At 41.6% G+C, this 22,198-nt stretch overlaps 1 protein-coding gene across 16 annotated transcripts in view; it reads left to right on the forward strand.

The window, feature by feature from the left end:
• Positions 1 to 22,198, forward strand: part of CYRIB (CYFIP related Rac1 interactor B) — a 99,914-nt gene that overhangs the window by 66,884 nt on the left and 10,832 nt on the right. For 5 of the 16 annotated variants that reach the window (XM_084848815.1, XM_084848809.1, XM_084848810.1 and 2 more), the window contains exons 2-3: positions 6,068 to 6,144; positions 22,072 to 22,154. In XM_084848815.1, coding sequence (XP_084704941.1) covers positions 22,082 to 22,154 — 73 coding nt within the window. In that variant the 5' untranslated portion in view covers positions 6,068 to 6,144; positions 22,072 to 22,081. Of the gene's footprint in view, positions 1 to 6,067; positions 6,145 to 8,382; positions 8,544 to 8,713; positions 8,829 to 13,310; positions 13,472 to 22,036; positions 22,155 to 22,198 lie in introns of those variants that run through there. The other 11 variants (XM_084848805.1, XM_084848803.1, XM_084848807.1 and 8 more) reach the window with 6 other exon arrangements.

The raw sequence follows: 22,198 nt of genomic DNA on the forward strand, positions 1-22,198 counted from the left end.
GGTTGGCCATCTCTTTATCACACTTTGTTATTGTGAGCTTCCAAAAGGAGCTCGTTGGGCACTATTATAGACAGAGTGCTGGACTAGATGGTCCCTTGGGCTAGTTGAACATAGACAGTTCTTATGTTTAGGTACTGAGCATTAGCACTGTTGTGATCTTTAACTGATTCAGAGTCTGATTCTAGTATCACCACTATCTTAATGGCTTCATAAACTGATGATAGTGACACTAGAGTTGTTGCTACATGGAAGCTGTTGACTGAATCAGTCTTGCCATGTGTAGGTCACCTGGTTACTAATTCTAATAGTTGTATACTAGCCCATGACAGGACTAGGTCAGGCTGAGTGCATGTCTTTGTTTTTCCCTTAAAGAGCCAATATACTTTAAGGCAGAAAAGAGGTATCAAACCAGTTCCACATTCTGCCATACTATGCCGTGGTGCATCTGGTTTGGGTTGTATGTGTGTGTCTGTCTCTAGAATCATAGAATAGTAGGGTTGGAAGGGGCCTATAAGATCATCAAGTCCAAACCCCTGCTCAGTGCAGGAATCTAAGTCAGAGCATCCCTGACAGATGGCTGTCCAGCTTCATTTTGGATGCCTCCAGTGTGGAGAGCCCCCTACATCCCCAGGTAATTGGTTCCATTGTCGTATTGTTCTAACAGTCAGGAAGTTTTTCCTGATGTTCAGCCGGAATCTGGCTTCCTGTCACTTGAGCCCATTATTCCGTGTCCTGCACTCTGGGATGATCGAGAAGAGATCCTGTCCTTCCTCTCTGTGACAACCTTTCAAGTACTTGAACAGCGCTATCCTATCTCCAGTCTTCTCTTCTCAAGGCTAAACATGCCCAGTTCTTCCAGTCTCTCTTCATAGGGCTTTGATACACCCACAGAAGTGTGTGTGTATCATCAGACAAACTCACCCCTCATGAATGGCAAGGCTCTCTAACATACTATGTCATGGCAATGACCGCTCCTTCCCCTGGACCGTTGTGCACCCTGATATTTATTAGAAAGGTTGCGTTTCACAATAGCATTACTACATGAATGCATTAGCAGGATTGGAGGGTGGGGTGAATATGAGGATATAACCCTCTAAATTCAGAATTTGGCCTCTGCCCTAAGGACCTTGACCTTGAATTGGAGTTGACAAAAAGTGTTCACAAAAAGGCAAACTGTGTTTATATACTTCTGTAGGGACTACTCAAGAGGATGTGTTCCCATGTCTTTCATTTTGCTCATTTGAAGAGCACAGTCAGTGAAATCATGTGAGGTTATCCCAGTTCCCCTCTTTGGCTGTTTTAAAGAGGAAGTGGCTCTTCTTTCTGTGGTGGGAAGAGGCAGCCAAGGACGGGGTGGGCCATGTCCTGCTCTGCCAGTGCTCACATATAGTAACTACTCAAGAGTAAGATATGCATTCTTTGTAAGGAGGAGCTCGTCCTCATTCCTTGTTCTAACTCCTTGGTGGGTGCAGGAGTTAAAGCACATTAAGTACTGGCTAAAGTGATAGGTCATCTGAACATAACCAGATGGTTGAAGGGCTGAGTATTGTTAGCTGCCATCCAGTGCTTGTCTTAGGCATGCACTTGGTTTTTTAGAATAAGCTCTGACATGTCCCCTCACCCTCAGCTTTTGTGCTGCATCAGTACAGGGGTAGCTGGTTAGCAGTGTGATGGGCTGATTTTGGTTGTTTGTTCGCAGGTAGGGACTCAGAAGCTTTGCTGTGTGTATGGAGTTACACTACACAAGTATTTGGTTCTCTTTGTTCTTGGTGCATCTGGTTCTAGCCATGTTTTTACTCTACTGTTCTTATACTGGATGTGCATCTGCTAAGGCAACTATGACCAACTTATTTGTCATGGGGTGGTTCTCTGGGAGTGTGTGTATATGTGTGTATATCATGCAAACTGACTTCTCATAAATGGCTAGGCCAGCCATCCCAACCTGATGTCCTTCAGATGTTTTGGGCTTCAACTCCCATCAGTGGTCAGGAATACTGGGAGTTGTCCAAAACATTTAGAGCACACGAGTTGGGGAAGCCTGGGCTGGGCTCTCTAACAAAATTGGTGGCATGTAGTAGTAAGGACTGCTTGGGTATAGCCAGGCCATCTCCAAAGAGGAGATTCAGCAGTTTAATGTGTTCTCTCTCTACATCCTACAACCTGATTCCCCCCTTTTCTTTAAAAAGTAAAACTACATGCAAACTTCCTCTACAATTCAGTATTTGTTGAGCCAACAGAGGCCAAATAAAATTGCTTTGTGGATCATGTCTGGCTCATAGGTGGTAATACTTGTCCATCTTTATGCTCAAAGCACGTTAGATAATTTTGAGGTCACTGGACTTTCTGCAGGAATCAAACCATAGTTTGTTTCTCCTGTCATCCTTTGAAGGTGGATGCATTTTCTCCACACACACATGGCACAATGTGTTTTTTTTAATTAATATAATATATATATAATAATTATACTTTTCACATGATGTCAGGGGCACCTTGCCTTCACCATTTTGAAACCAAGTAGAATATTCAAAATATGGTCTTATATGGACCTCTTCCCCTTCATGGATCACTGCCTTGTGGCGAAGGGGCTTGCGTAACTCAGTGAAGCCATAAGCTATGCCGTGCAGGGCCACCCAAGACGGACAGGTCATGGCAGAGAGTTCTGACAAAATGTGGTCTACTGGAGAAGGAAATGGCAACCCACTCTAGTATTCTTGCCAAGAAAACCCCATGGAACGTATCACAAGGCTAAAAGATATGACGCCGGAAGATGAGTCCCTCAGGTCGGAAGGTGTCCAATATGCTACTGGGGAAGAGCAGAGGGTATTTCCAAGTAGTGCCAGAAAGAGTGAAGCGGCTGGGCCAAACCCGAAAGGACACTCAGCTGTGGATGTGTCTGGTGGTGAAAAGAAAATCCGATGCTGTAAAGAACTATATTGTTTAGGAACCTGGAATGTCAGATCAATGAATCAAGGTAAGCTGGAGGTGGTCAAACATGAGATGGCAAGATTGAACATCGACATCTTGGGAATCAGCGAACTAAAATGGACAGGCATGGGCGAATTTAATTCAGGTGACCATCATATCTACTATTGTGGGCAAGAATCCCACAGAAGAAATGGAGTAGCACTCATAGTCAATAAAAGGGTGGGAAAAGCAGTACTGGGGTACAATCTTAAAAATGATAGAATGATCTCAGTACGAATCCAAGGCAAACCATTCAACATCACAGTAATTCAAGTCTATGCCCCAACCACTGAGGCCGAAGAAGCTGAGGTTGATCGGTTCTATGAAGACCTACAACACCTTCTAGAACTAACACCAAAAAAAGATGTCCTCTTCATCATAGGGGATTGGAATGCTAAAGTAGGAAGTCAAGAAATCACCGGGATAACAGGCAGGCATGGCCTTGGTGTACAAAATGAAGCAGGACAAAAGCTAACAGAGTTTTGCCAAGAGAACATGCTGATCATAGCAAACACTCTTTTCCAACAGCACAAGAGGCGACTCTACACATGGACGTCACAAGATGGTCAATATCGAAATCAGATTGATTATGTCCTTTGCAGCCAAAGATGGAGAAGCTCCATACAGTCAGTAAAAACAAGACCTGGAGCTGACTGTGGCTCAGATCATGAGCTGCTTCTTGCAAAATTTCGTCTTAAATTGAAGAACGTCGGGAAAACCACTAAACCGTTCAGGTATGACCTAAATCATATCCCTGATGAATATACAGTGGAGGTGAGGAATAGATTTCAGGGATTAGACCTGATAGACAGAGTGCCTGAGGAACTATGGACGGAGGTCCGTAACATTGTTCAGGAGGCAGCAACGAAATCCATCCCAAAGAAAAAGAAATGCAAGAAAGCAAAGTGGCTGTCTGATGAGGCTTTACAAGTAGCTCACGAAAGAAGGGAAGCGAAAAGCAAGGGAGAAAGGGGAAGATATACCCAACTGAACGCAGAGTTCCAGAGAATAGCAAGGAGAGACAAGAAGGCCTTCTTAAATGAACAATGCAAAGAAATCGAGGAAAACAACAGAATGGGAAAGACTAGAGATCTCTTCAAGAAAATTGGAGATCTCAAGGGAACGTTTTGTGCAAAGACGGGCATGATAAAGGACAAAGAAGGCAGGGACCTAACAGAAGCAGATGAGATTAAGAAGAGGTGGCAAGAATACACAGAAGAACTATACAGGGAAGATCTGAATGTCCCTGATAGCCATGATAGTGCGGTCACTGAACTTGAGCCGGACATCCTAGAGAGTGAAGTCAAGTGGGCCTTAGGAAGCATTAGTAACAACAAAGCTAGCGGAGATGACAGTATTCCAGCCGAACTATTTAAAATCCTAAAAGATGATGCTGTTAAAGTGCTGCATTCAATATGCCAACAAATCTGGAACACTCAACAGTGGCCACAAGACTGGAAAAGGTCAGTTTACATTCCAATTCCAAAGAAGGGCAATGCCAAAGAGTGTTCAAACTACCGCACAATTGCGCTCATTTCACATGCCAGCAAGGTGATGCTCAAAATCCTACAAGCTAGGCTTCAGCAGTATGCGAACCGAGAACTACCGGAAGTACAAGCTGGGTTTCGAAGAGGCAGAGGAACTAGAGATCAAATCGCCAACATTCGCTGGATCATGGAGAAAGCAAGAGAATTCCAGAAAAACGTCTATTTCTGCTTCATTGGCTACGCTAAAGCCTTTGATTGTGTGGATCACAACAAACTGTGGCAAATTCTTAAAGTGATGGGAGTACCAGACCACCTTACCTGTCTCCTGAGAAACCTGTACGAGGGTCAAGAAACAACAGTAAGAACCAGACATGGAACAACCGATTGGTTCAAAATTGGGAAAGGAGTACGACAAGGCTGCATATTGTCACCCTGCTTATTTAACTTATATGCAGAGTACATCATGAGAAATGCCGGGTTGGATGAATCAGAGGTCGGAATTAAGATTGCTGGGAGAATTATCAACAACCTCCTATATGCAGACGATACCACCCTAATGGCAGAAAGCGAAGAGGATCTCAAGAGCCTCTTGTTGAGGGTGAAAGAGGAGAGTGCAAAAGCTGGTTTGAAACTCAACATTAAAAAAATGAAGATCATGGCATCTGGCCCCATCACTTCCTGGCATATAGAAGGGGAAGAAATGGAAGCAGTGACAGATTTTACTTTCTTGGGCTCCAAGATCACCGCAGACGGTGACTGTAGCCATGAAATTAAAAGACGCTTGCTCCTGGGGAGGAAAGCTATGGCCAACCTAGACAGCATAGTAAGAAGCAGAGACATCACCTTGCCGACAAAGGTCCGTCTAATCAAAGCTATGGTTTTCCCAGTAGTAACGTATGGCTGTGAGAGCTGGACTATAAGGAAGGCTGAGCGCCGAAGAATTGATGCTTTCGAACTGTGGTGCTGGAGAAGACTCTTACGAGTCCCCTGGACTGCAAGGAGGTCAAATCAGTCCATCCTAAAGGAAATCAACCCTGAGTGCTCATTGGAAGGACAGATACTGAAGCTGAAGCTCCAATATTTTGGCCACCTAATGCGAAGAGAAAACTCCCTGGAAAAGACCCTGATGCTGGGAAAGACTGAAGGCAAAAGGAGACGGGGACGGCAGAGGATGAGATGGCTAGATAGCATCACGGATGCAATGAATATGAACTTGAGCACGCTCCGGGAGAGAGCGCAGGACAGGAAGGCCTGGCGTGGTATGGTCCATGGGGTCACGAAGAGTCGGACACGACTGAACGACTGAACAACAAATGGACCTCTTGGGTGTGCATTTCTTTGAATTTGCTTCTTGCACTACAGTACAGCACTGTATTTTCATTACTATGTTTTATGAACGTATACAAATAAATGCATTAAAAGACTACACCTCACACCATATGCTTAATCCCAACCTACTGGGTGTGGGAATTTTACTATGTCTCTATGTATGTCTCTGTGGGTAATATTTGATTGGATATAACCACCTGAAATTGGTTGGACTTGTTTTTGTATGGGATATATGCCTCAGGTTGGGTAGTCTTGTTTTCAACTGTTCTGTTCTTTCGTTTCTTCAGGTTTTGCAGAAAAGCTGCTACATCTGCCTTGTAAGGAGTAAGAGTCTACAAAATTTTCAAGACGATATTGTCAGCTGGTAAGTATTTGAAAAGTGCACTTGCTCTTTCCCACTCCCTATGAGAGACTTTTCTTTTAAATGATGCAAGCTACACATTAAGCTTGCTTACTTATCTGTCAGTATTCAGTCTATGCAGGGGCAGGATTATTGTTTCTTGAAGTGGAAAAAAATCATAATCCTCTCTAAGCGTATATCTACACTATATGTTTGTATCTGATTTATCAATTTAACTAGCTTGGCTTCCGTCAGAGAATTCTGGGAATGATAGCTTGGTGAGGGAGCTGAGAATTTAGATCCCTGCCCCCACTGCCATTACAGAATTACAATTCCCAGCATTTCTTATTAATAAAAATATACTATTAAGCCTGTGTCCGTCTGTGCCCTTTATTTTGGTGTTGGCGTACTTTTTATTTTTGCTCACAGTTATCAGGTGAGCTGTCACACTTGGTTTGAGCTTAAAAGCAACTGGATAGGTTCTTCACTGAGAGCAATTCTCAACAAATATTGCTTAATTACAGTTAAAACCTAACATACCACTGTACCTGGTCTTACCCTACAACATCTTATACAAAACATCCAGACAGTTAAGAGTAGAATATTACTTTAAAATCTGGGAGGCGTACAGAATATAGTGGAATGTTTTCCCACAGATGATAAAACAGCAGTGGCAACACAAGCCAGTGGCCTCCTAAGTCACTTCTTCAATCATCTGCTGGCTGTTGTAAAATCCAGTAGGGATTCACTTCTTTATTTTCTCTTTTTTAAAGCATCTAGATCCCACTTCCTTGATTTAAAATTGTGAACACAATGGCATTATGGTATTATGTTTTGACATAATACCAAACAGTAGTTTGGTGTTAGGAGAACAAACCCTGTGTTTGCATATTTGAAGCTCCTGCGTTGCTTCAAAGCCATCCCTAATTTGCCATTATTACATTTATAAAGGTAAATATGGCTTGCACTTTCCCTCCAAACCAGCTTCAAATTGTGTTTTTAACTGTGATTTGAGAGCAACTGCAACCCATAGTTTAACAGTCTGGATTGAACAGCAAATGGTTTCCATGAAAGAGGAAGCAATTAGTCGGGAGTGTGAAGGGAAGAAAGAGGAAATGAGTAAGCACAAGTCGCAAGTCTTGTTCCTACAGCTTTAAAGTATGACTTGATGTTACAGCCCAAAGACAGGCTTGTAAATAGCCATGCTGTCTGTGGCAAGTTAAGGTGGACTTCTGGCAAACCAGCAGGGGAGCTTTTGTAAAATGAAAGAAAACTGGTTCTTTTGTCTTTCAGGACATAGATGTGCTACAAATTACTGATGTAAATATGTATGGGCATGCAAGCTAGCACATCCTTACAAATAAGCCCACAAAAGTTACTAGTCTTACACATTTTTATTAGCTTGTTGGGACAGGGCAGAGGAGTGACAGAGAGCGCTGTTTTCCCTCCAACAGCCTGGAGCATGCCTATGCTGCATATAGTGGAGGGATGGAGAGCTTTGTTACTCCTCTGCAAGCCCACTCACTCATCTACATGCAATCCCTTATTGCCTAAGGCTACCAGGCGAGTGTTTAAAGTCAAGGCTGGGGTAGTGAAAGCCTTTATGGGCTGATAATAGTAGTGGACCTACTTGCCAGGCTGGATAAAGGGTGAAAAAGCGCATTCCTCCACATTTCATGATTCCTTGATAATTTGGGAGGTTGATTTTTTTAAAATCTTTTCACACATAGAATGAGCGAATCCTAGAATAAATACATCACAATGATTTAGTTTTGTTTCGGGTTTAGCTTTCACAGTGGCTGTTCTCATGAAATATAAATGATGGTAATTGTGTATAGCTGACGTGTGCATATTGATTGATGGTTTCTGACTCATGGGTTTGTTCTGATTGAACATCCAGCACTGAACAGTGGTGAGCTTCAAGGTTGTAGCTACAGGTGCTTTTCTTTCATGTTCACTGACTTGTGGCAAAGCATTTGTTGCCATGTAATGTTAATTTTAGACTGAACCTGCACAAGCTAAGATGAGCTATCAGAAGGATATATGTCCATGGTCAACTGATTATTTTTAATAAGCAACATATTTCAGATTGAGAGGGCTTGAAGGGTCAGCAACATTAGCTCCACCCACTGACTATCATGAGTACAAATTGCTGTCAAATGGCTCTTTAACTCCCCTCCCCCCACCCCCCACATGTAAATAGCACCTGAGACTTCGGCAAAATTCTTCCCTTATATAGTGCAGATGCTTGTTCCTGTGTAGAATCCGAAGCACATACCCTGGAATGGGCAGCTGAGGTCCATAATAAAGAGAGAACTCTGTTGGAGAACTCTGTTGGAGCTTCACTCTGGGGGAGAGGAGGATAACGAGCCCGTTGCATTTGTGTCATTTCTGTGAGGTCAAACACCTGATGTGCAGAAAAGGTATATCCTTCCCCACCCCCCTTGGGATCTGGGATCTTGCTTGGAGATCAAATGGGAAGCCCCTGGGTCCTGGATTTGGCTGCTAGGTCCCCAGTTGCTTATCCCTACCTATTTCGTGTAAGTGTGTGTGTGTGTCCAGGAGCACAAAGATTGCCATTTGCTCTTCCTAGAATGTTAGACTCTTGGAACACAAGGACTGTCTCTCTTCATACTTCATGGCACCAGGACATCTCCTTCTATTAGTACTTCAATTTGCCACCCTTGAAGAGTATAGATAGGTGGTGGGTAAGTGAGCTTATACAATACATTTATGGGGCAGGCTGTTTTTGACAGTACTTATTCAAAATATTTGTATATCATTCTTTATCTGTTTTAGGATTACAGGGTGGTGTCAAACAAAAATACAATAATAAAGGAAATAAAATCCATAAAAGCAACTTATTAAAATCCTTGGCTAAACAAAAACACTTTGTGTGGTGATGAAAAGATTGAACCAGGTAGCCCTGTCTAGGGAGGATATTCTACAGTTGGGCCACCAACACTGAAAATGCCTTCTCCTTGTTGAATACCTTACCTCTGATAAGGGAGGCACCTGAAGGAGGCCGTTAGCAGAACATCTCACGGCATGGGCAGGTTGCTATGGGAAGAGGTGCTTCTTCAGGTATTTGGCTCCCCATTGGTTTAGGGCTTTAAAAGCTACCACCATGAACTGGGCCTGGAAGTGAACAGGCAGCCTGTGGAGTTCTATCAAAATTGGCATTATTTGCACAAACCTTGCCATACCAGTCAAAATTCTGGTGGCTGTATTCTGCACCAGGAGAAGCTTCCAAGTCATCTTCAAGGATAGCCCAAATTCAATGTATTGCAGTAATCCAACCTGGAGGTTACCAGAGGATGCATCACTGTGGCCAGATTGTCCCCAACCAGAAATGACTGCAACTGGTGGAGAAGCTGAAGCTGGCCAGAGGCAGTGTTGCCACCCAGAGATCTAGTGCCAAAGCTAAAGGGCCAAACTGCGCACCGGTTCTTTCAGGGGAAGCACAACTCCATCCCAAGTAGGGCAACCACCAATTTCTTGGAACCAACAACCATGTATTCACAGTAGCTCCATCTTTTCAGGATTCAGCTTTAGTTTATTAACCTTTATCTATCCCATTACCTAGTTGATTTGACATTAATTTTTAATGATATGTTTAAGCTGCATTTTAAAATTGTACTTTTTCGATGTTCAGCTTGTTTGATATTTATCTTTCCTTTTAAAATTATTTTAAATTGTTGCTACTTCTAAACTCTTAATTTTTAAAATGTGTTTTATCATTGGTTTTATTGTATTTGTTTTTGTTATGTATAAGTGTATCCATCATTTGAATTATTATTATTCATAATAAGACTGCATCCAGGAACTGGTTCAGTATTTTCAGTCTCACCTGACTCAGATAACGAGGAAAAATAGATACCTCACTAAAAATGAGGTACCTCACTCAAAATCCCTGTATGACCTCACCCAGTGGTTTCATGTAGATGTTACAGAGCAGCTGGGACAGGATGGGGCCCTGTAGGACCCTACAGCACAAGTGCCACAGGGTCAAATAGAAGTCCCCCAATTTTACTGCCTTGAACTGACCCCACAGGTAGGAGAGGAATGACTGTGACACTGTGCCTTCTCTCCCAACTCACAAAGTTGAGCTTTGGATACCATTATTACCACATGTCTTTGATTCATGCGTGTGAACTTGCATCTGTACATGTGACTGACATGGAGGTATTGGGATCTTTTGCATAGTCCTGTGCACATGGTAGATTGTGTGCTGTGCTAGATCACAGTGGGGAAGTTAATTCAAGAACACCAAACAAGTTTAAGCTTGAAGTACAGAAGAATTATTTTACCACAAATGTTTACAGAAAGAAGGGATTCATTAATACACCACCCTTAGCACCCTTAGACTGTTCTCTTATTTATTTATTTCATTTCTATACTGCCCAACAGCCAAAGCTCTTAGATTGCTATCAACAGTGATAGAATGAGAGAAGACAGAGGCAGGGGGTTATGTTTTCCCAAATAATTAGTGGAGGAAAGGAAATTAAGGAAATGGCAAGGTGGGTGGGCTTTGGAAGCCTAAGTGCAGTGTGAAAAAATTCAGTGGCATGGGGTTGGCCATATGAGGGGTATAGCTAACAGTTTCTGAGTGATATCAGGAGAAATAAAGTCAGAGCTGGGCATATTTACCTGTTTCAGATTAAAGGGGATACAGAAGGCTTCACTTCCTGGTTGGTGACGGTTACATGGAAACCCAGTGAGCAGTGGCTACCCTTGCTCTCAGGGCTTCTAGTCACAAACACAAAATGCGATAATCAATCTGTTCTCTAAAACCACAATTGGCACAATGGGGTTTCTGCACAGTGTAAATGAGAGGTCAAGGCCATGTTTGGACGATCACAGCAGAGGAAGAAGTCATCATGGCTGCTCCCCTTGCCCCCATACGTGACTGCCATTTCCATTATTCCCCACACTGCAGCATGGGTTGGCGTGTCATCTGAACATGGCGCTGTGGGGTGGTGGTGGTGGAGCATTGTACCCACCTATAATCTCTACTACACGACGTGGGTTGTAAAGTGGGTATGGTGCCCCTTGCCACGCGCCAGGTTCAGACTTCACACCAGCCTGTGCTGCTGCATGGGGAATAATGCAAATTGCGGGGGTGGGGGGAGCAGCCGCAATGGCTTCTTCCCTCGCTGTGGTAGTCTAAACTCAGTCCAAGAGGAAGTAACAGGCTTACACTCCCTCTGCCACTCTCCCAATGGAGGTTATCTGTTAAGAGCAACCAAGGCTATTTCAGTACCATAACCAGACATGAAACCAGATTGAAATGGATCCAGATAATCCATTTCTTCCAAGAGTGGGAGGAACTGAACTGCTAAAATCCGCCAGCGCGCATTGTCTAAGAAGGGGTATTTGTGACTGGGCAACAGTTGTTGCAGTCTTCTGGATCCAGAGAGGCTTTCTTAAGGAGAGGCCACACAGCCATCTCTTTCAAGGTGACTGTGGCCACACTGCTAGAGCATGGGTAGGCAACCTAGTGGCCTCTGGGTATTTTGGACTACATCTCCCATCAGCCCCAGTCAGCATGGTCAATGAAGAGGGACTATGGAGCTGGAGACTGGAGGGCACTAATTTGTCTACCCTTGACTTAGAGGCATTAATCACTTCAGGACCCACCTGGTCAGTCCCCTGGCTGGGTATAATTAACTAAGGGCACAATCCTGTGCATGTTTAGACAGGAAAAAAGTCCTACAACTCCCAGCATGCCCTAGCCAGTCATGCTGGCTGGGGCATGCTGGGAGTTGTAGGACTGTTTTTCTGTCTAAACATACACAGGATTGTGCCCTAAGATGAGCAAGAATCAAATATATAGGTAGTTGGCCAAACCCTTCCAAGTATCTTGTATAACACTGTTCTCAAAGTTAGACATTAAATACTAGATAAAACTGGAAGAATTTAGATTGGCACTAATGACATTGATCGTTTCAAATATTTATTAATTTTTTTTAGAAATTAAGAGAATTGGGGATTAGAGAAAAGTGGCTGGTGTTGGTATTCAAGCAGGTGCTTAAAGACTCAATATATCTCCTTCAAAAGCTCCTAAGGATCCTTAATGCACAATGTAGCATAGCACTAGTATTTTCTACAGATTTAAATGAATGTGCAATGCATTTTACTCTGCGTCCTTTAATCTCAGTGTTCAGGACACTTCAGTACTTGACCAGCATTCTTTTGTTCATATGGTACACCTAAAAGCGGGGGGGGGGGGGAGAGCTTAGTTTGGGGAGCTCTGGCTTCAAATCCCACTTTGCCCCCACACGGTGGAATATAATTGGCATCTTTCAACTTACCTTACCTCGCAGAGTGGATTCTGAAACCATGAACCATGTGGTACCTGTCTTCTGTACTTAAAAGCTCACTGTGTGATGGCTTAAGCTGTAGTGACAGATGATTTGTCCATAGTCCACTGTTGCCCTTCACCTTGCTTCTCCATATTGGCGGCTGCGGAAGGATGTTAATGATGGGTTTACCATATGATAGGATGCTACAGATGGCCTTCTCTCCAAAGTAAACATTTAACCTGCTATATCATGGGCCTTGTATAGGCATCTTAATCATATTTTTCTGCCATAATCCTGTTTAAGATCTCCAAAGTAAAACCGTAATTTAGCTTTCCAAGCTAAATCCTGCATCGATAGGGGTTTGTTCATGTTTGTCGTTTTTCAAGTGGAGAGGCTAGACAGGCCCACTTCAAATGACGGCTTCACATCTTGGTTTGTGGCCAAACCTTGATGGTTTAAGTCTGGGCTAGGAAACCTGGTTCCCTCCAGATGTTTTGGACTACAACTCCCATTAGCCAGCATGGCTAGAGTCATGGGAGTTGTAGTCCAAAAAATAAGGAGAGCACCAAGTTGTATTAGGTATTGAGACATGCTACTTAATCATGGTTTAAGTATTATGTCTGCCTAGAGTCAAGGTTAGAGGTCATCTGAATCCACCCAAGGGGACAGTGTTTGCTGTCAGATAAACACTGTTGTAAGAGTAGCCATCCCTCTACAGCCAGATTGGCTGTGTTTTTAGAAATGTTGTTCAAGGAGCTGATCTAATTCATGTTTTCAGTGTTTTCTCTGGAACCACAAACACTCAAAATTTTGTTCAACAGATGGGGAATGTCTAACACATATTCAAGCTATCCAGGTAGAATTTACTGTTAGTTTCTGCAAGCCTCATGTATTTTCCTTTAAAGTGGCTTAGGTGTGTCTATGAATATTTTCTTTTTGGGGAAAACAAATGAACTGCTAAGTTGAAATTTGGCTGGAGATGGTTTCACTTACTCTTTTTATATCTTTAGACTGCGAACAAAAACAGAGAGCAGCGCTGGCTATAGGTGAGAATCTCATGCTGTTGGTGTGTGTCTGTCACTCACAGAATTTGTTCAGGACATTGTGTATGTGTTTCACAAGACACTGCTGTGCAAGCTTTGCTTCTTTCCTGGGGAACTAGCATGGGAAACAGTGCAAGCCCTACGAAAATGAATGGAGATTGTACAGTTGCAGAACTTGGTGTGTTGTGCTGTTAATGCTTGCATTTCTGATCCTGTTTTATTTATTATTTAAGCATACAACCTGCCTTCCCTCAACTAGGCACCCAGATATTGAGAACCTGAATTTGGTGAATCATGCAGTTTAGCAAGCGCTAAAGTACTTGTGTCCTTGCTTAACCATGTATCCAGCATGCAGCTCATATTTACTGTAGTGTATCTTTTTTAATGGGAAACGATGACTGTAACAAATTTAAAATACTATTTGTCATAAATGATAGCTTTTGACTGTAATCCTATAGTTATTTACCTGGAGCTCGGTAGGGCTTACTTCTGCATAGACATGTATAGAATCACACAGTTTATCAGATATTTGGAAAAACAGTGATAGAAATACAGGGCCCAGTAAATGATATGGGAGCACCTGATACCCAGTATTGCTGAAGCTAAACGCCTGTGGGACCTGATCAAAGACCATTGGGATTCACAAGAAAAAGTGGGCTGTGAGTATAATAAATAATATATTCAAACACTACCTAAATACAACTGTGATCCATCAAGACCCTTTCCACATGTCAGCCATGTTCTGTCTTGTGCTTTTCCTGAACATTTGTATCGCTATAAGTTATTACAAAACAAAATGGAATCAATTTCTTCGCTCTGTGAAGAGAACAGTCACAAAGGGTGCAATCCTATGCATGTTTAGATGGGAAAAGTGCTACAATTTCCAGCATGCCCCAGGACTTTTTTCTGTCTAAACATGCATAGGATTTTACCCTAAAATGTATTGTCACTTTTGACAGCTTTTCAAAGAGAAGAATTAATAAATATTTTATCTATAGCTCTCTCCTTTTTTATTATGTATTGCGTTTCCAAGTATAAAGTGGCAGACTTAAAATCTGCCACTAGATGTCAGCAGTAGTAAAGAGAATAAGAGCTGATATTATTATAGGAATTACAAAAATGACCGAAAAGCATATTTTCCAAAAAAAAATTGACATCCATGATAAATGTATAATTACTGCAGTTGCAGTCCTTCTGGTGTTACACATGTATAGAAATTAAAATCTGTTTCTTATTTCATCTCTGATTAAATTGACTTGAGGAAAGAGAAACCGTTGACTGTTATTCAGTCAGTAAATAAGAGTATCGATAGGGTTCCCTGCCCACCTTCCTAATTATCTTTGGTTTGAGACAGTTTGCTTTCTAAAATATATTAGTGTATAAAATTAGGCACTATAGCACCTGAAAGTGTGAACCAGAAAGCTCCCGGTTCAAACCTTGCCTGAGCCATGAACTCACTGGATGGCCTTAGGCAAGCCAGTATTCTCTTACAGGAGGATTGTTAAAGATTACAAAGAGAGTATATGTGCAATAAAATCATGGATATCCAGCCTATGTGGAAGTGGTATGACCTGAACATGGGTGCCATATGACAACTAGTTCGGCCCTGAGACAGTTCCCAGTGCATGCAGAAATGATACTGATTTTTACAGTAGATTATTTTCTCTTTCTGGAATAAGTGTAGTAATGGACTAGATCTCCAGTCTATCTAAATTATATTTTTGTAGATGTGGAGATCTTTTGCTGGACAAGGAGGAGTGTCAATAGCTCGCTGCTTTCTATCCATTTCTTTAATAGGCTTCATGCTTTGGTATATAAATATAGCAATCACAGTCTAACTGGATGCTGAGTTTAGGATGTCATCTCTTGCTAAGGGCCTTTATTACCTGACTGATCTTATCAACGTTAAGAATCTCTTCCTAGCCTGCAGCTCCCAGCTGTGGCATGTGAAGATAAAAATATTCAGATTGTTAAAGAGAGAATGTTGTCAAATTCTATTCCCCCCAGATGCCTGGCAATTAGTCCCTCTTATTTCAATATTCAAATTGACTTTCTTGTCTAGTATTCCTGAATTGTGCTCTTTCGGTGTCATGCAGCCCAGGGTCTTGGAATTTCGTAATAAAATATGCATATTCTCTGGAATAAATTATGCAGATCAAGCAGGCTTGCACAAATTAACATTGTATGTATGTAGTTGTTGCAGTGTTGCTGCCAGAAACACAAAATACACATCAGGTTTTTTTCCCTCCCCCTAAAACAGCTCTTGAGGAAATACCTTGACATTTGGGACAATTATTTCGTCGTTCTAATGTGACAGAGCTCTAACTTCGAAGCTTGCATATATTTTCGACAGAGCCTTTTGTTGCACAAAAGAGCTGATCCTCCCTCTTTGGCATTGTCATAGATGATAAGGGGGCCAGTGGAGGGGGCAATGGCAGAGGTAGGAGTAAAGAAACAGTACCAAGGACTGGGGGCATCAGTATTGGTGCTGCCATTTGACTATTGAAAGCCCTACTCAGACCTCTTAATGCTTCTTGTGCAGGGAATGTCCATGGATTTTTGTGGGTTTGCCTTGTTACCTTGTGAACACAGAAATAACTTTACATCCAATAGAAATAAATTTATCCACCAACCTCAGCATGCGTTTGTAAAAACATAGTGATAGTTTTAACTGAAGACAACGCAAACACTGGCTGGAATAAAAATGGTTTTACTGCGTGCCATAAAAGAAGCAGAGATGGAGCCATGTGGACCTCTGGGGGTGGCGACAGGGACATGGGAGATCTACATGGGGAAGCTTTCCAACTACATAGCTGCTGCTGATGTACATCTGGATGAGTGTCCATGTTGTAATGCTAATTCAGGAGCCATTGAACTGACTGAATGCGTGTTTTGATGCACACGAGGGACCATCAGTTGTTGTGTGCACTGCTTTCCCATGGTTAGAGCTGGCTCAGGACTTTTCTCCTTCTTGGAAAGTGTTGCAGTCTCTCCATTGTTTAGCACAGAGTGTTCCCATACACATTTTGGCTTTAACTATCATTGTTGTATAGATGTGTGTGTGAGAGACAGACAGAAAAACAGAAAAGATCTAAGCGGCCCCGTCTGATGATATACAACTTTTAATCAAATTATTATTTAATTTAAACAGATAGTGTCTCTTGAACAACAGTTTCTTTAGTTGAGAACAAATAAGAAAAAGCCATATTATCTTCCCTCTGTTTAGCATGATTTTGGAACTAATTCTCTGAGCATGTCCGATTTACTGAGATGTTTTCTTATTGACTTCAGTGTGGTTCATCGAAGTGAAAAAGCACTACAGCTTTCCAACTCCTCACTTACAGGCTCTGAGGAATTCTTTATCTCAATTTTTTCTTCCATAAATATTGAAATCGGGGGGGGGGGGGGTGTTCTACTCACTGAGCCATGTGTCTGGTTCACCAGTTGGGAATACAATAGTTATTAATGTAGTTTTATCCCCGAGGGGAGTCATCTCCAGTTCTTTGGAATTGGTATTACATCCTGTAATTCTATTGCATTTTCTCTGGATTGAACCCAAACTGAAATGTGTCGTGGATGTTTTCAGCATGAATGCCATGCGTGCAAGTTTTGTTTTGAAAATATGCCTCAGCTTTCCGCCTGTCTGATTTTGACATGGTGCTCTGCATCAGACAACCCCATAAGGCTGTAATGGGCCGAGTCATTGTAATCAAATGTGGCAATCCGTATGTCTTATTCTGTAAAAGTAGGTCAAGTTAGAAACAGTATTTCTCAGTGATTCCCACAACTTGTTCCACAGTGCCTGGGAGAGCTTTTTTCTGATACCTTAGAAACTGCTGAGAAGGATTATGAGATGCTAAGCAAGGGCAGTCAAGAATCTTTAGAACACAATAATTAGAAACTAAAACTGGCAAAATGCATTTAAATTTGATGTATTCTTTTTAGGCCCTGGAAGGGTTCCTTACTGTAGTTATCTGGTCTGACTAGTGATGTGACTTCACATGTCTGTAGGAATTCAGTCTATAATTCTTGTATTAAATAACGTCTGATAGTGAAAGCAAGCACATAGAAATAGACAAAAGCAAAGGATTAAACTAAGTAGATAAACGTGTTTTCAGCTTAAAGTGGAAAATAATAAGCAAGTTTTTTCTCCTTTTTACAAACCAGAATATAACCCTTAGAAGTGTTTCTTTAATACTATAAAGGGAAATTTTGGTTGCTTATGGAATGTGGCATTCACATCTTTTGCCGTCCATTAGTGAATGGCAGCAAAGGTGTATGCAACTTGATGAGAGATGAAAGAATGTTTCTTTAGCTGTTCAATCTAATCACTTCCTCCAGTGACATCAAAAATGATCATATAGTTGCCTGCAATTATTTTTAGTACCCAGTATTTTGTTCCTGAGTGGATTGCTTTGCATGTCTGTTATGGCCAAAACAAATAGACCTGACTTAACTTAGTTGTAGGGGTGGAAAGGCCTAGGGAGATCTTTTGCTTGGTTCTCTGTCTCATCTTCTTGTCTGTAGCCTTACTGGCAGCACTTACTTCAGTGCCACCTGAGTCATAGTGAGCTTTCGATTGCAATTGAGCAATTTTGTTCTCACCACACTCTGTTGTTGTTGTTGTTGTTGTTGTTGTTGTTGTTGTACAGTTATATCCTACCTTTCTTCCATCATGGAACTTTAGGCAGTCTCCCATCCAGACACTAAACAGACTGAAAGCTGTTTCGCTTCAGCAAGGTGGCTGCATCATGTGCCCTCAGACCATGTTGCGGGCATAGTCAAAATGTTATATCATATCATGGCATGGATGCTGCTACAGCTTGCCTAGCATGGTGATCTGTCTTAATGTTGTTCTTACTTAGGAAATTATAGTTTTTGCTACCAAATGAAATTGCTTTGTTAGGGCATCTCCAGTTTCCAAAGCCAAGTCAATTTTATCAACTTTACCTGTTTTGTATGCCTCTTTCATATGACACAGACATCTGTTTCTTGTCTCCCCAGAATACATTTGTATTTCTTGGAAACTTTCAATGGCCATTGGCCCAGAGCAATTAAAGCGTACTGATAATGCATAGCGTGGTGATGTGTTGAAGACAACTCCTGAGAGATTTCATTGGCTGTTGGCCGGGGGGTAGGGGGCTTCTACTCCTTGAATGGCATACACATAGACATAATGGTTTCCTCTACAGAATAAGCTGTTGTGTGTCTCAGCCTTATTTGCTTTGTCCTTTCCATCTATTGCATGCCCCAAAAGCAGAGATCTGAAGCCACAGCTTGATTTTGGCTTGTTCCCAGTAACCATGGTTTAAATAAACCACAGTTCCCTGTGTTTGGAAGTTGTAGCGAACTGTAGGTAGCTTAAAATTGAAAGCAGAAGCTTTTGATCTCCATCTCTCAGGTGGGTGAGCCCAAGTCTTGCTGTTACTCATTCTTACAATGGCAGACTATGGCTTCCCATTATGTCTAAACCAGTTTCACACAGATGACCCCATATTTATGAGATCACTTTATTTTTATCAGGTACCAAATAAAACTTGTGCCTGACTTTTAAAAAGGGGAGGGGAAGTAAGCATGTAAACCACAGCAACCTAGTGCCAGATGTTTTGGACTACAATTCCCATAATACTTTGCCATTGACCATTCTTGCTGAGACTCATAAGAGTTGTAGTCAAAAACATCTGGAGGACACAAGGTTGGCTATCCCTGATCTAAACCCTTCAGATGTGGAATATTAATGGTTTTGGGAAGTAATTCTAAATGCATCCAAGAATCAGAGGATCATTTCATAAAACTAGAAATATTTTAAAGCCCTTTTTTAAACCTCTGAATGCAAGACAAATGTCCATATATCTCATTGCTCACACATAACTGTAAATCTAGTCAGCTGACATGAAAATTGATATGAACGATGACTACCTTGAAATTAGATACTCATAAGGCAATGTACCAGGAGATATAACATCAGTAATGAGTTAACTTTCCCTGGTTCATGAATTTCTATTATCTGGATTTTGTGAAATAGAATAACATGGAAGTCTTAGTTTATATTTGAGATGTTAGAACTTCTGTCCTTTATGCATTGTTAGACTTCTTTTCCAGTTGAATATGGTTATATCCCAAGTACATTGAGTTGCTTTTAAAGTCAAGTAGAGTCCTCCAGCAGAATGATAGCAGATGAAGTAACCTGAATATTATCATAGTGGAGAGCCTCCCCTCACCCAGAAAGATCTATATTATTAGGTTGAAAGTGCATTGATTTTATCATATCCAACAGAAATCAGTTGTGCTTTTAAGTTGCTCCCAAGGAGAACTGGTTGGCAGCTAGTTCAGAATGGGAAATTTCTAAATTAATAAATTTTAGGGTGAAATCCTATGCATGTTTAGACAGAAAAAGCTCTACAACTCCCAGAATTCCCTCATATGTTATTCCCAGATGATGCAAGTATGGATTCTGTTGAAAAGTTCTGGAATCTGTTTCCATTTCCATGAGATCACAGATATCAGGGAGAAAATGGAGATGTGGTATATACAGGGCATAAATCTGTCTTGGCACAATAGTTTGTCTTTGTATTGCATGGCCTTCTGAAATACACACTTCTGCTGTAAAAGCCCTAAAGCGCACAGCCTCCCCAGGTTTATTGAGGGCCAAATCGTTCATCCTTCATGCATCAATAATTGCTCTTTGAACATAAGATTTCATGCTCCATTCAGGCTACACTCCCTTGGCTTTCCCAGAATATCACTCTTCTCAGCATGATATTTTGGAGCACAGACTTGACATCTTGTTAAAGCACTTGAGATTCTTAGATTTAAAATGAAGCATTTCTGTGGTGTCATCCATCTTAATGGATCCATAGCCCTTTGGAAACGTAACATGCTATAAAAAATGAATGTTGTACATTGCATGGTTGAAGCAGACTGATTTTGGTGTTGAAATGTACAAACTGGTTGCAGACTAGATACCACAGAATACTACATTTTATCTAATATATATCTCAGTAAATATTAATAAATATCTTTCTCCCTAACGTTTTTCTTTCTATGCAGAAAGAATTGTTTTGTTGAAAGCATTCAGTCATGTGAGTCTTCACTTACGTTCTGAAGGGGTGGAGTCTAGAATCAGATTGATACCCTCTGGGAGAACTAGGCCAGAGCTTGCTTGCTTGCTTGCATTTATATCCCGCCTTTTTACCTCTTTCAAGGAACCCGAGGCGGCTTACATTATTCTCTTCCTCTCCATTTTATCCTCACAACAACAATCCTGTGAGGTAGGTTGGGCTGAGAGTCTGTGACTGGCCCAAAGTCACCGAGTGAGCTTCCATGGCTGAGTGGGGACTAGAACCCAGATCTCCCGACTCCCAGTCCACTGCTCTAGCCACTACACCACACTGGCTCTCTATAGGCTACAGGCTTGTATGAATGAGGTGGAGTTTTGCCTCTCAACTTTGTTTATCATGCATCAGAAAACTGAAATGTCTGTGTGAAAGTTACTTTGGCCCCTCTGTGTTCGTTGATTTGTATTGCATTGTATTGTCCTGCCTGCATAAAAGTAACAAATCATTTTTCCCCTCAAGATTTTTATTGGCTGTAATAAAATTGTAAACATAGCACCTACTCTCTAGTATTCCCTACTACTACAAATTAGGTAGGCGCCAACCCTTCTAGGTTTTTGGCACCTTCTGAAACATACCTTTCCCAACAGGAACAGAATCTTGTCCTCTGTATGAAGACTTTTTTTAATGCAACACTTACAAATTCCTTTAATATAAATGATTCATAAATATTGTCAAATAAGTAAATAATAAATAAGCAAATATCAGTAGACATGATCCACCCTTCCCATTCTAGTACAAAAGGGGCTGGAGGTCAGGGAAGCTGGAGGTTAATCAAATAAGTAACCATGCAGAGTAAGAGTTAGAAGAAAAGGCTGATTATAGAAGGAAAGGGAGAAATGCTTTTTAGGTTTGGCTGGATACATTAGATCAGGATTTAGGCCAGCCTGCCTCAACCTGGTGCCCTCCAGGTGCAGTGGACTAAATTCCCATCACCACTAGCTATCATTGCATCGGCCATGCCACTGGGGATGATGGGAGTTGTAGTCAACACATTTAGAAGGCACCAGGTTTGGGAAGGCTGTTACAAAGTATATGAGTTTGGAATTTGTTATAATTAAGTGGAAAAGAATATTGGTCTCATCAGATATATCCCAGCCATATATCTTCTGAAGTGAAATCAGGGAAGGAAGGGAAAATAAATCTGTTTGCAATAGAATTGAAGTTTTGAAATATGAAATTGTGAGCAGTGGGCATACCAGGAACATGATTGAGGAAGCAAGTAATGTGTGGTTGGATAACTATGTGGGTGTGGTTTTCTGTTTTCAGTCTCTGAAGGAGGTTCCTCCATCTTCCATTTCTTATGGGAGAACCAGTCTTCATCTTAGGGTGTTGGGAGGTTGGTAATAATACTCCAGTTGCACGCATCATACCAGGAAATGAAATCTGCAGGGGCAGCTTTCTGGGAACTTGCACATTTTCCTTACCCCTTAATTCTCCTACTTTTTCTTAGTGTGTGTGTGTCCTTTCTCCTTCTTGTCTCAACAGGTACCTTAACATGGGGAACCTTCTTAAAGTTTTGACATGCACAGACCTTGAGCAGGGACCAAATTTTTTCCTTGACTTTGAAAGTGAGAACTGATTTTTAAGTATGCATCTTGTATCTCATGTATCA

The sequence above is a fragment of the Heloderma suspectum genome, chromosome 4 (assembly GCF_057233095.1).
Source record: "Heloderma suspectum isolate Gila_16-S chromosome 4, 16-S_ref, whole genome shotgun sequence".
In the NCBI taxonomy this organism is placed as follows: Eukaryota; Metazoa; Chordata; class Lepidosauria; order Squamata; family Helodermatidae; genus Heloderma; species Heloderma suspectum.